General features: G+C 31.6%; 3 protein-coding genes across 4 annotated transcripts; 1 reads left to right on the forward strand and 2 right to left on the reverse strand.

Moving 5' to 3' along the window:
• Positions 1–469: 469 nt before the first annotated feature.
• Positions 470–8502, forward strand: LOC116773822 (E3 ubiquitin-protein ligase Arkadia). Of its 2 annotated transcripts, none has more exons than XM_032666324.2 (12): positions 470–867; positions 959–2451; positions 2734–2895; positions 3488–3642; positions 4376–4548; positions 4970–5055; positions 5311–5415; positions 5616–5653; positions 5720–5807; positions 6207–6406; positions 6801–6933; positions 7412–8502. In XM_032666324.2, the coding sequence occupies exons 1-11, from the start codon at positions 738–740 to the stop codon at positions 6922–6924; spliced, it is 2754 nt and encodes a 917-aa protein (XP_032522215.2). In that variant the 5' UTR covers positions 470–737; the 3' UTR covers positions 6925–6933; positions 7412–8502. The 2 variants fall into 2 exon arrangements, with proteins under 2 accessions (XP_032522215.2, XP_032522216.2); XM_032666325.2 differs by having other exon boundaries at positions 5616–5650.
• On the reverse strand, positions 7321–10025 carry LOC116773823 (uncharacterized). Its single transcript, XM_032666326.2, has 4 exons — positions 9649–10025; positions 9393–9541; positions 8518–8629; positions 7321–7511 (listed from the first exon to the last, which is right to left on the reverse strand). The coding sequence occupies exons 1-4, from the start codon at positions 9915–9917 to the stop codon at positions 7376–7378; spliced, it is 666 nt and encodes a 221-aa protein (XP_032522217.1). The 5' UTR covers positions 9918–10025; the 3' UTR covers positions 7321–7375.
• A 543-nt stretch (positions 10026–10568) lies between these two features.
• On the reverse strand, positions 10569–13620 carry LOC116773777 (uncharacterized). The gene is made up of 8 exons (XM_032666238.2): positions 13251–13620; positions 13082–13157; positions 12784–13016; positions 12457–12689; positions 12200–12323; positions 11765–11906; positions 10925–11059; positions 10569–10758 (listed from the first exon to the last, which is right to left on the reverse strand). Exons 1-8 carry the CDS (start codon positions 13433–13435, stop codon positions 10591–10593), a joined length of 1296 nt encoding a protein of 431 aa, XP_032522129.2. The 5' UTR covers positions 13436–13620; the 3' UTR covers positions 10569–10590.
• Positions 13621–13885: the final 265 nt, after the last annotated feature.

Raw genomic sequence — 13885 nt, forward strand, 5'->3', positions numbered from 1 at the left:
TTTCTAAAACCATGGAGTTGCCTGAAGAAACATAATTTAAAAATTAAGCGTTGAATTAAAAAAAGTGTTAAAAATATTTAGTAGACATACGTATCAAATACATAGTTTCATAATTAATACTCGATTTAGTTTATCTTTACTTTAAAATTATATGGTTTTTATGATAAAGAAATTAAAAAATATATATTCAACAAAAGTTAAATAGCCGTTCAAAATAAAAGTAATATACAGAAAATTTTATTAATGAATGTGACTTTACGGTTTATTTAATTTATACTCGTATTTATCGTTTAAGCCATAACAGCTGTGTTGTCTGACAAAACAAAAGCAGCTGAGAAATTTTCTATATTAAATTGTTTTTGAACATTGCTTTTTTTTTTATAATCTTGTAATCGTAAGCAACAATTTAACTGTCAATCCATAACATTATATGTGCACTTCACTTAACCATTTTTTATACTGGTATAGACATTCTGATTCTCCATTATCTGTGTAATGGGGAAAAATCTAAAATTTTTGTTTGTAATGTCGCACTTTTATTGTAGATAGTATGTGTAGGATTTTCCATAATTTGTGTAACATAAAACAAATATTAAAAACATTTTAATGACAGAACTCTTCAGGTTTGAATATGGTGATATAAGCTGAAAGCCTTTGTGTGACGATTCTCCCGTGTTGTTGACAAGTGTAAAACATATGAAACGAAAATATTAACAATATGATAACAAAATAGCATTATGAAAATGACTGAAAAAGGGTATGAGGGAGAGCAGTCTTCTGCTTGGGACATCCCGGGTCCGTCATCAATAGCTGCTATTTTAGATACAGTTTACACATCAACGACGTCTGAAAATCCGTCAAGAAGTGGTAAAATATCTAAATCTGGCTGTTTATTTAATAAATCGCTTTGAATATATATGATATATATTTATGTTATTGTAAATAATATTTATTGCAGAGGAAATGGAATGTGATCCATTATTCGCTGAAAGCGATGACGAAGTCGAAGTATTACCATCTGCTGAAAATGCATCTGCAAGGAGAGCTTCAACACCTAAAAACGCTATATCATCGAATTACGTTAATTCAACATCCCCGAATCAGCCTTATGAAGTAAATGTGGCTTCCTTGTCCCAGCCCATACCAGCACACACTCCGGTACCAGAAGAATATCAGCCACTACCCGACAGCTCTAGTTCAGTAGAATATGGTATTGGAATTAACAATCCCGATAGCACCAATATCAATGGCTCGAGATATCAGGATGTTAATATGAGATATCAACCCAAGCCTATCAATCTTCAAGGTGGCTACTTCTATTCTAACTACCCCCATTACGCTAGTGTTAGACCTGCTAGGGAATATTTAGTTGCACCTTACTCTACAAACAATATGATTGTTCTGGGTGAAGATAGGGGTTTTGTCAATCAGCCAATAAATTATACACTTTCTGCTAATCGCCCTCCTGTCATCCAAGATAGTAACATGCCTCATGTAGGATATGAGCATATACAACCCAATGTCAATGAAGGTTTCAATCCCTTTGCTGGAAACAGAAGTCACAATGAATCAAGAGGGAATGGCCTAGAAAGACCGAGTCGTAAATTAAACATATCTCCAAGAAGAAAGCTCTCAAAAGAAAATGAAGTGAACTTAAATTTGATAGAAGTTAGTTCAGAGGAAGAAGACAATTCAGCATCCCAAAATGTAAATTTGATTGACAGTTCAGGCAGACAAATGTCCAATATAAATGCTGCTGGCAGTTCGAGAGCATCAATCAATGAAAACGTTGCCAGGGTGGATGTGAAACGGGAACCACAGGAGGAGACGGAGTCATTGAATCAAACAAATCAAAGTCAAACCGAGCCAATGCGCACAAACCGGCCAGCCCACCAAAATCATTCCCCGGGGGCGGTTAGATACAAATGTGCCAAGCATCGTCATCCAGTACAAGTGAAACAGGAGCCACATGGATGTGCCTGCAGGAGCAATCACTTGCATTCATGCTCGCATCACAACCAGAACGCTCAAAGGTCCAGTCCCAACTACTTCAACTACCGCAACGGATCTCACCACCATCGCCCAACATTCCCTTGCGCTCACAACTCATCGGCATCAACGAATCCCGTCGTAGCTAATATCAAAGAAGAACCTAGCACCCACCCGGTTATCAAAGTGGAATCGCAGGATGTAGATAATGAACCTAATGTAGGAGTTATTAAGGTTGAAACTGCACCGGTTGTAGTGAAATCCGAGCCAAGTGTGTCGAGTCCGCAAAGGAGTAAGCAGGGTAGCAGTTCGGTGCAAGTGAAGCAGGAGACAAGGTGCTGTGATGTAGAAGCCGGCGGCGATAGAAGGATAAAGGAATCCTCGCCTCAACCGGGGACGAGCTCGGGACGAAATGCACAAGAAAATAGTACGTCGGCTAGTCAGAGCGCTAGTTCTTATCAGGTAACATTTATTTATTGGTAATTATATATGAGACCTAACCTCTCAGCATTCCATTGATTCCCATTTCATGGATGGTGCAGGGTCCATCTCGAGCTTTAACAGTGCCTGGAACTTGTGACCCAGGCGTAGGTTTAAGGTGCCCCTATCTGTATCTGACGTGCGTTAAACGCTCACCTCCACCGTCCAAGCTTCTCTCCCTACCTAACCAAATAAAATTCTAGATTTTTCTATTATAATGAGCTAAAGTAGATAAACCTATTTCAATCTTGTATTCGTAAACAGGAAGCTCAAAGAGGTGCAGATGCAGCAGATGCAGGTGCTGGTGCAGGTGCAGGTGCCAGCGGTAACAGAAATGTTCTATCTGCTCCGGATCTACAACTCGATTGGGTCTCCGATTCTAGTTCTGATGATGACGTGCAGTTGTTAAGAGAAGAACAAAACACGGTAAGTAAATAGATTTATTTTTTTATAAAAAAAATAATTTATAAAAAAAATGTGGTCTGTATGAGACGGACCTTTGTCGCGAGATATCAAAAAATAAAACAATTTTTTTATGTGTCCAAATATAGAATAAGAATCGAGACAAGTATAATGCTTTATAACAGATAAACAAAAATAAAGTCAGTTATACACTTGATTTATTTGTATTTTATAAATTGCCAGATGTTTTAATGTTGCAAGTAAATAATTTTTTTTTTTTCTAGAAAAATCTTAGCCAGCAACCGCAAAAATGTTTTATCACGATCTCTACAATGTGTTCACTACATGCATTTTTATTTATATCATTAATAAATTGTAATTTATGGACGTTATAATATTTATGCTTTAAATCTTTTGTTGAATTTTTTGATAAAAGTATTTCCAGATTAATTTCAGATATCCTATAATTTATAAAGACCATAACATAGGAAAGTTACTATATGACTTCTTCTCGCACTTAACTACGACACAGCATATAGAGGACTCCAGAATATTCTATCAGGTTTGATGTATGCTGGGAGTTGACGAGACCTAATGATTCCGTTCATGTTTCCAGCGCGAAGTGATCGACTTGACCAGTTCACCTCGCGGTCAAACACCGGAAGTGGAGAATCGTTCGCGGCCGCTGTTCGAGTCTGTACCGCATCGAGACCCGCCCTTATACCACACGCCGCCAGTACCGACGCACGCGCACGTCTTACACAGAACCAGGTATTGACAAACATTATTATATACGGAAATGTACTAAAAAACATTAAACCAGTAGTCGGAGTTGGCATTATCATACTACATACGGAGAGTTAACAGTTTTCATTCAAACGTCCGAATGTTATAATATTAACGTATGTTACTGAATAGGACTACAGACGCTTCGACGATATAGTGATAATGAACATAGAGTAAGCACACAGATATAAAGCAGGAAACAGTTCAGTAATAAAAAATAATTTCCAATTAATACCACAGTTACTTTAACAAATTTGTAAACATTTATATTGTATTTTTTCCGTATATTTTTTTTTTATGTTTGGAAAATTTTTATTGGCATAACTAATTAAATTCAACCGATATTCTAACATTGGAAAGACGAATTAAATATATAGGTATGGACTGTGAAATAATTTCAATTAATTTTTAATTATTTAAAGGATCTGAGAAATGTCATATATATATATATATATATATATATATATATATATATATATATATATATATATATATATATATATATTTGAATGTAACATTCAAATATGAAAAAAATATATAAACAAATGTCGGTAAGCGAAGATAATTTATCATATGTAAATATAGTGTTCTCGAGAAACATTATTTAATATTACATCAGCTCAACGAATCGCATAAATCGCAACAAATTCTCAACGCTCGTTATAACGTGCTGCGTCGTTTGTAATCTAGACGTCATATGTAATGTTTGTTGTGAAAGGGTGCGTTGTTTGATGGCGTGTCGCGGTTGTTGTTGCGCGTCTCACGGCGGTCACGGGCACGCCCACGCCGCCCACGGACACACTCACGGGCACGCTCACGGCGCTCACGTGCCGCTCGCGCCTCACGCCCACGCGCCGCATACAACGCACAATCCGCCGCCGCTAGCACACCGTAAGAAGTTATTAATATTATTTTTTTATATTCCGCTATAGTAGATCATATTGAGATTTAAGAATTTATGCATGTCTTGTTCTAATAGAGTGTCCTATCCGCATAATATTCGACATAAATCTATTTTAGTAGGTATAATGCAATGTTTTAAGCAAAACTCTATAATGTTAATAAAATATATATGCCGTTGGCTACGTTACAGATGTTGGGACAGATGTCCGGTTACACGGAACTTTCTCCAAATGTTCATATGTTATTCTAGTATTCTATGAAACTATATTAAATTCGTCATAGTCAGAGCAATACAAATAAACTAATCTACCTACATTACACTTGACGTCATATTATTATTTTAACAATACCGAGCAAGTATAATTAATACATAATAGTTATATATTTTAAAAATGTTTTCATATTGCAGTCGGCGAACGGCGTCGGGACACAAATCCTATAGCGCCGCCGTATTTGGTCCACGAGAGGTTGTGGCATCGTCAACAACATATGCTGGTAACTATATCATGATGCTAGCTATATAACGGAGAAGGTTTCATCAAAATCGTTTCAAATGGTTCAGAGGTTAGCCAGAACAAATAAACTGACAAAAATCTATATATTATATAATCACATTTCACAGGTATATTATATACAGGCAGGTGATATCATATATCAAAATTAAATTTTACTTTATTTGTATATCCAAACAGATTGTTCGTGTTATTATTTAAATTCATAGTAAATAGCAATATTTATTGAATATTCCAGGAGGTCCAACGTCGCAGTATGATGGGTGACATGAGCGGTCTGGCCTCGGGCTTCTCTCAGTATCCACCATCATATATATCACCTCGACCCAACACAATGCTGGCGGTGAATAAGAAATTATTAAAAACATTACTATACTATACACAGATAATTAAAATAAATTGTTTATGCACAGATCATATAGTTAATTAATACATGGTATGTCAGAACTTTTTGTTTGTATTACAAATATCAATGATTTGATAATTTTTTTCGTCATTTTTTCAATACTATATATATATTAATATGTTATATTAATTTTTCAGTTCCCCGACGATATGGATCAACCTCCTTCAATAATGTTGTAAGTTAAACATAAAAGTAAATGTATAAGTTAAACTTTGTATGAATAATATTTGTTTGTTGCCAGGGAGGGTCAGCATGTACATCATCATATGCATCACTACCTTCAAATGCATCCCCCGCATCTACACATATCAATACAACCCTCGGTTATGGTAATTTGTACCTTAATTTGATAATATTAGAGTATGTAATTGCTATTTAATTATTTGACATACTTTTTTTTTGTCTTTGACAGTATTTTTTTTTTTTTGTAAAGAAGAAGTGTATATAAACCCACAGATAAAAAATAAACAATGCCTAATATAAATTAAAGTCATTTATTTATTCATAAAATGAATTGAGGGAGGTTAGATAAGTCATTTATTAGAAACAACAAACTATTTGTGCAATTTAAAACTGGGTACTGGGTAAGATATATGAAAAATTATTGTGCTAAAATATTTTTGTATATTTTAAAATTCTATTAGTCTATTTTGTTATCTATTGCAGAATAAAAAGTAATTTCATACTTTTTTTATATACATGATTAAATAAAAATATGTTATATACAGGGTGGTGGTTTAGGCGCTACTCAGATGGCGGCCTTAGTGCGTGTGGCGGAGGCAGCGGAAGCGCGACGAGCGGCCCGCGGTGCTTCACGAGCTGTCATAGAGAGGAACACATACAGGCATGCATACACTATGCCATCCAACCACAGAGACGACAAATGCACTATATGTCTATGCGTGTTCGAGATAGACTCGGATTGCAGGTAATTTATATATATATATATACTGTTATATATGTGAAGTGTCTGTCCAATAAGAGAAATCAGATCTATAATAGAGGAGAGTGTAATTTATGATTAAATTAGACGTTTCATTAATTTCTATACAGATTATAGTAGAAGTAGACATGTTAAAAGTCTTTAGAATTTAAATTATTAGACACAAAATTCAAGGCGCAATGAACGGATATCATTATGTTATATTTAACTAAGAGTTATCATAACTTAAGGTAAAATTAAAAGTAAATTTAAAGGTCTTCTAATATAAGATATATATAAGTAATCATAATCACGTTTTTGCATATATGTAAGTATCATTTTGTCTCTATTCAGCAGATATCACTATCCATATATTATTAAATCAATTATAATTTTCCAGACGACTGCCCTGCATGCACCTGTTTCATATGGAGTGTGTGGATCAGTGGCTCAGCACCAACAAACATTGTCCCATATGCCGAGTTGATATTGAAACGCATCTCAACAAGGACGCCACGTTCTAACAGCACTTGGTATATAGACTATTGCATTGAAAAGTTACGCTACAGTATAAAAATATTATAGACATAGAAGTACATTAGGATTCATAAGTGTATGGATATTGTTATACTGTGACACGAAAATTACTGTACAGATTTGGATGAAACTTCACTACAATGTTACCCATACTACAGAATAAGACGGGATATAAAACAAATGTTCCATACATTGATATAGAATTGGAGTATAAACATTTTCAACAAGTGCTGTTGTTTGTGAGAATTATTAAAACCTATTGTGATATTGAAAAAAAGTTGACAAAGAAATGAAATGCGAACATAAAATAATGTCCTACATTAAGTTGAAACTCTGTAATGTGTTGCAACGTACATACAGGTGATGCCAGAATGAAAATAGAACATTTTTAATAATATATTTAATGTTATTTACAATTTATCTAAACTAATTTATGTCTCACTTTAATTTCTTGTCGTTTGTGACGTCTTTCAGTTTGTCCTCGAGGTGAGGTGCACTTATTATAGCCTGCTGTTGTAACTCCAAGCTCTCTTGCTGTAGCTCATGTGTTAACTGTTTTTGAGTATTACATGTCCTGGAACACGCTCATATACATTACTGTTAGAATAAATTTAATTTAAATTTACTTTGTTACATATTTATCTGTGTTATTTTAATTTTCCTTAGTGATTTTTTTGGGAGTGAGAAATTTTTTTTTTTTGTATAGTTTGTTCAATAAACAATCTATGTCATCAATATGTTGATCATTAAGCCCTATCGTTGTGATATTTGATGTCGGGTTAAATTTTACAGGCATTTATAAATTAGATGAAAATAACATTGAGGTTATGTTATCTATGAAAAGGTATATTAAATTTGTGAAAGCTGTTATTGAAAACTAATGATTGATTGTGTGTAAATCTAGACACGATATACTGTTGTGAATCTAAATATTTTTTCACTTTGAACTTGCTCAATTATTTGAGAAATATGTTTACTGATTAAGATATAATATGTATTATGAGCTTATAAAAAAATAATAATAATAACTTCCGTTAAGAAATGTCAAAATGACATTGCAAGATCCTAAACAATTTTTATGTAACATTTAAAGCTTTCGGAATAGGTATTTGATTAATTTTGTAACATAATACATCTTTATTTAAAATTTAATTTAGACGGAGACATGGACTTTAACTATTAAACATATTAACATTTCAAAGTAATATAAATTAATATAAGAAATTACTCTTGCATTATTGAATATGTGACTCGATACAGATTATATAGATTATTTGTCACCGATACCTTTATAATGAAAAATTGCCGCAGTGATTTAACTTTACACTGCCAAAAATATCATTTATTTATGTGAAAAATTCTTATATATATATATATATAATATTCTTATGTAAATATCATCACAGCAGCAAAATAATTAAATATATATTTGTATGCAAAGATTTTTTTTTGCATTTTTTCTTTTAATATAAAATAGGCATTTATTGTAATAATTATGTTAAAATGAATATCATATATTATTTAAAAGTGCATAACCTCATTTATTAAAGTCTTTTTATATGTAATGTTATTTTATTTACCTGCACGCGTGATCTATTCTCTCACAGATAGCATCAGAGGCTGTTATGTTTCCGGACAAATAAGATATCTCTGCCGCCGTCGTAGCTAATTTCTCTGCATAATCCATGTAACCTTAAAATATATATAAACATATTGAAGAAAAAGTAAAACAGTGAAATTATAAAATCATTTTATTAATATCTAGTGTTCTTAATATATTTCTCTAAAGAAGGTATTTGATATATCAGGGCGAAAAATCTAACTGTATGATTTTTTTTTTACTTCAAATGAGAATATAAAAATAATAATAAAATAGACAAATCTATAGGAAATGGTTACAGTGGAAACTCAATAAATCAGATTAATTGTTGTTATGATAGTTAAAAATCCAGATAATGAAATGTATGAAGAAAATCAGGTAATATGTATTCATATAGAAAAATTATTTACATATGTATCAAAGTACTATAGCTTTAAACATGGAATAAAATAATAACTATAATAATAAGTAATCATCATTTCACATAAGCCATTTATCTTCATTGCTACTGAAACCACAGAATGACTGTTGATTCAATTTAAAAAAAACCTGAATTTAATTTGTAGGTGTCTAATATAATTATGCTACAATTGGTAGTCGTCATAATCACAATTCCTTATAACTGAGGGCCAGATAATCAAATTTTTACTGTATTTAAATCTTCATTATAAGTAATAGATGCAACTATTATCTTTGACTTTATATTTCATAATATTTTTTAATGTTTCAATACTAAAGTATATATACTAATGTTCCCCTTAAAACACAATATATGATGGCACTATCAACACTAACAAATAATCTTATTTAAATTTAAAATTATAATTTAATCAATTGAAAGACAGTTTAACTTACTAAAAAGAGTTCTCAAATTATGTTTCAGGTCACACAGGACTCCACGAACTGCTACTAATTGATCCCAGTGATGTGGTGGGGTGCCCTCATCACCCCATTCGAGGGCTTGTTTCACGAGGCATATTTCTTTTGATAAAGCATCTCTTAACCTAAAATTTGGTTGAGAAATAATTCTCTAAAGTGAAAAAAATAAAGGCATTCTACAAACTAAATGTTTCTTATGGCTTAATTACCTCAAATTAGTATACTTATTTACCTTTCACTCGTATCTTGAATTGCTACTAAAGTTACTGTTAGTAATTGTGTTGCTGCATTTACATTCACCGTAGTGGCCTGCCGTATAAGGAAGTCGTGTTCTAGGCTGTCACTATCGTAAGCTAAATTCATTTCATGTTTTTCATTGCAAAAAACTGCACTTAATAACCCCAAAGACACCGGCGCAATGGTTCGATGTTTTGAAATAGCGTTTTTTGTTCTAGTTCTATAAACATTTCTAATAGTATAGAGTAGCCTATTTCTAAACATGTTGTAATAACGAGATTTTATAATAGTTTGGGTATTTTTTAATCCATTGTAATTTTTGTAACCAAATAATTTGAAAGAGCAAGAATAGTATTATGACATTGGCACTGGCAGTTTTTTTTTTGTAAATGTTTTTACGGTTCTGGATACGAGTCCTTTTGAACCTTATCGTTACAATGGCACTGGCAGTTTCATTTTGGTGTGGCCTTTAACATTTTCTAAATTGATAAATATATTCCTATAGAATATGAAAAATTTTAAAACTTTCACTGCGTATAGTGAATATTGAAATTTATTTTAATAAATATTATATATCTTACTTTAAGTAATGTAACCTTATCGTGTAAATTATTTTATTTTATTCATAATTAGACAAAAAACAAATTCTTGATCTCGTGGAGTTTTCAGAGTATCACTAAAGTTTTGACTATACATAAAAAACGGACTGAATCTTTCAACATTTGGAGAATTTAAGGTCTTGTAAAACGTGCATATCTTCATATTTCACTTTTAAACAATATTCGCACTATATATTGCACTTCAACGCCTTTAAGTGCATTTCAGAAGTACATTCAGTGTACTACCGGCAACATTACTAAACGCTAATATTAGTACTATTTATTGTTATGCACATAATAGTAATGAAATAACAAAAAAATTTAATATGACATTTATTTCATCCACGAATAACTTCGAAGGTCTGAGAGTAGTCCCGCACCTGAGTGGTAAGGTGATTAACGTTGAAGTTCAATGCAGCAACACCGCGGTCGGCAGCTGCTATCAACCTCGTAGAATCAAAGTCCAAGCTATATACACAAGACGCCTTTTTCTGTGTGAAAAACATCTGAAACGATGAATCACTTAATTTGTAATCTATGTACTTTATTTTTAATTACTTTCTAGATACTTGAAATAGACATTTAATTTAACATAATTGAATAATTTTTTGAAGTAATTAATTCATATATGGAAGGCAGGAAGTGCAATTAATTTTTCTAATCATATAGTACCTGAACATGATGTGTGGAACGTAAATCGAATAGCACACATCTAGAATATTCCGCTGAGCCAACAACCACGGCATGGTTACCATCAGTTTTCACACAAAATAACGATGATAGGAAAGGATCTGTAGCGTCATAAGCCTGCAAGAAAGGTTTTACATAATAAGATCTAAGACTTTCGCGAGTTTTATTCATTTAAATGAAACTAATATATTTCGGATATATATACTACCCGGAGTCCACGTAGTACATCCGAAATATATTAGTATTAAAAAAAATAAAAAAGGTTTTATATATTTTGAGTTGTTATACTATCTCCATAAACTATATTTACAGTTATGTAATTTTTTATAAGAAAAGAAATAGACTTTCGTCGTTGCAAAAAAATATATTTTGATAATGGAGTCACAAACATTGTGATATGTCACGATAATTACTAAACCAATAATATTCAAATGTGAGGAATAGAAGCCTCATTATTACAATGTACTTACTTAATTCGCACCACTTATTAATTATTCTAAATGAAATTATATTCTTTTGGTAACTACTCGTTGTTTATTATTTTATTTCTAAATTTTCAAGACATGTCGATTACTTTTTAGCCACCGTGATCACGGGTCGATGAAATTTCTAATAAATTAATTTCATTTAAATGTCTACCTGATAATCTTACATATACTTATTCTAACAGGTAAAATAAGAAAAAGTTATCATTTATTTCTTAAGAGTCTTGTGTTATCATAATCAAAGCTAGTAAGTTTATAAAGGCTTTAGTCCATTAGATACAGCCAAACTGTTTTTCTTTTATTTGTACATATAATTAAATATAGAATATTAACATACCAAATCATTACTTCTAACATCTATCATTTGAAGTTTCCCAGAATGTGATACGGAAATAACACTGTTATCATCATGCCATTGTATGTCTCTGGTTAAATGTTGCGAGCACACAGTTTCTTCTGAATAAATTAAAGGTGTACTCCTGAAAATGTTTATATTTTTTATATTGGACATTGCCACAGATAATACATTGTTCTTAGAACAACAAAATAATAATTAAGGTGTCTTCAATAAAAAGGGCAAATAGGCTCATACTGAGATAGAGCATTCACCACCTGTGTCTTTATTTCCACCTTCAAACGGGTGGAATGTCAGTCAAGCACTATCCAGTCGAAATAAAAAAAAAAAACTAAGTAATATTCTCATGTATTCTCTCTTTTTTCATATTTTCATATTCTCATATTCTCTTCTCTGTTTTCATACAAGTTCACTTACATATTGACATCAACTATAATGGGTTTGCTGTTTCCGTTCAATCCTATAGCTAATTTATCTTGCGAATTATTCAGAGCCACACACCTGCACCCTTTTGCGTGTGATATTTCAATCGTTTTCATACCTAAGACATTTCATTGCTATTACATAATATTACAAAATTATTGTCTGTTTATAATACAAAATATAAAAAAAGATTTCAATTAGAGGTTTTATGTAGTGAGAAAAGTTCATATAGAATTTTTTGTTAAACATACTGTCTGGAGAAGACAAAGTTGTATGTGTTTTATTAGTTGTATGACTTCTGTAGTCGTCATAGTTCCAATAACATATATGAGGGCTATTTTGTGAAATTGTCACCACGGTGTTGCATATTCTTTCAACAGCTGAAACTTCAATGCTACCATTTTCATGACAATTTTTTATGTGGCTTATTAAGTTCGGTCTTTGTCTATCATTGTTCCATTCGTACACCGAAACATTTCCATCTCTGAAAGATTATACACATTTATGTTTAATATGTAATAATGATTAATAATATAAAAGGCGTTATAAATCTTCACTGAAATTAAATAGAAACCAACCTATTGCCACACACTATGACACCATCTCTAACAACAAATCTTGATATGTCATTTGTTCGTATATCATTCCTTCTAACTGTCGGAACAGTTATTGACCACAAAAAATTACAAGGAATTAAGCCTTTCCTGGTGAGACTATAGCATTTTAATTCCGAACCCACCGAGAGGTATAATGTATCAGAATGTAAAAATTGCAACCATGGCATATAATTTGTATTGTGTTGGACAAGTACCTATAAATAAATAAAAAAATTGTTTTTTTTTTTTTAAAGAATATTCCCAATTTTTTTTTAATTACCTTATTTCTATATATTCCTTTTTGCCAATTGTGACTTATTCTACATCTATTATACCAAGAATACGAATTGTGTTGCCTGAAACAATTAGGATTACACTAAGAAATAGAATAATAAATCAAGGCAAATAATCATAGTCGTGTAGTCGTTACTCAAATATATTCATCGTACCTGCCCCTATTCTGTAAAACCAATTTGTTGCGAAATATTAGTCTCATGAATATATTTTCATTAACTATTAAGCCGTGAAAAGTCTTACATGTTAGCATTAGGTTACGAATATCATTTAATTCTAAATGTATCACTATGTTCGCTAAAACCTCCAACGGCAATTGGATAAGTGAATTTGTAGTCATTTTTATCTAGAAATATTTTTAAATTAAACTTTTCACCTAAATATGAGATTAAAATAGAAATCTTTTGATTTGTTTTATATTTCGTATTATACATGGTACTCTGTTTATACAGATGTTAGAAGTAAATAAATAATAAACATGAAAATGATACTATTTTGTGGACCGTGGACACATGATTTTATTTTATATAAATATGACAGGAGACAGTTGACACTTCACGGTGGACAGATTACAGATATAATTAGCAACTGTGAACCGGAAAAGTATAACAGCTTTACTAATTCAAATGAATGCAAAAGAAATATCTAATATTACTTATGTAAAAAACGTATTCTTTGAATATATTTGTTAATTTAGAAAATGATTATCTTATACCATAATAAAGAAGGTCCAGTATTTATTCTAACAGTTTATGCTGTTATGTAAGGCAGGGAATTTTATTAAAATCTG

The sequence above is a fragment of the Danaus plexippus genome, chromosome 20, assembly GCF_018135715.1.
Source record: "Danaus plexippus chromosome 20, MEX_DaPlex, whole genome shotgun sequence".
Classification (NCBI taxonomy): domain Eukaryota; kingdom Metazoa; phylum Arthropoda; class Insecta; order Lepidoptera; family Nymphalidae; genus Danaus; species Danaus plexippus.

Excerpts from the sequence above, each read along its gene's own strand:
- LOC116773822 (XM_032666324.2), top strand. The coding sequence starts at position 738 with ATGAAAATGACTGAAAAAGGGTATGAGGGAGAGCAGTCTTCTGCTTGG. Across the intron at positions 2,452-2,733 it reads AGAGCGCTAGTTCTTATCAG|GAAGCTCAAAGAGGTGCAGA; the intron begins GTAACATTTATT and ends ATTCGTAAACAG. Across the intron at positions 5,056-5,310 it reads ATCGTCAACAACATATGCTG|GAGGTCCAACGTCGCAGTAT; the intron begins GTAACTATATCA and ends TGAATATTCCAG.
- LOC116773823 (XM_032666326.2), bottom strand. The coding sequence starts at position 9,917 with ATGTTTAGAAATAGGCTACTCTATACTATTAGAAATGTTTATAGAACT. Across the intron at positions 9,542-9,648 it reads ATTCAAGATACGAGTGAAAG|GTTAAGAGATGCTTTATCAA; the intron begins GTAAATAAGTAT and ends ACCAAATTTTAG. Across the intron at positions 8,630-9,392 it reads TAATTTGAGAACTCTTTTTA|GTTACATGGATTATGCAGAG; the intron begins GTAAGTTAAACT and ends ATATATTTTAAG.
- LOC116773777 (XM_032666238.2), bottom strand. The coding sequence starts at position 13,435 with ATGACTACAAATTCACTTATCCAATTGCCGTTGGAGGTTTTAGCGAAC. Across the intron at positions 13,017-13,081 it reads AAGGAATATATAGAAATAAG|GTACTTGTCCAACACAATAC; the intron begins GTAATTAAAAAA and ends ATTTATTTATAG. Across the intron at positions 10,759-10,924 it reads GTTCCACACATCATGTTCAG|ATGTTTTTCACACAGAAAAA; the intron begins GTACTATATGAT and ends TCATCGTTTCAG.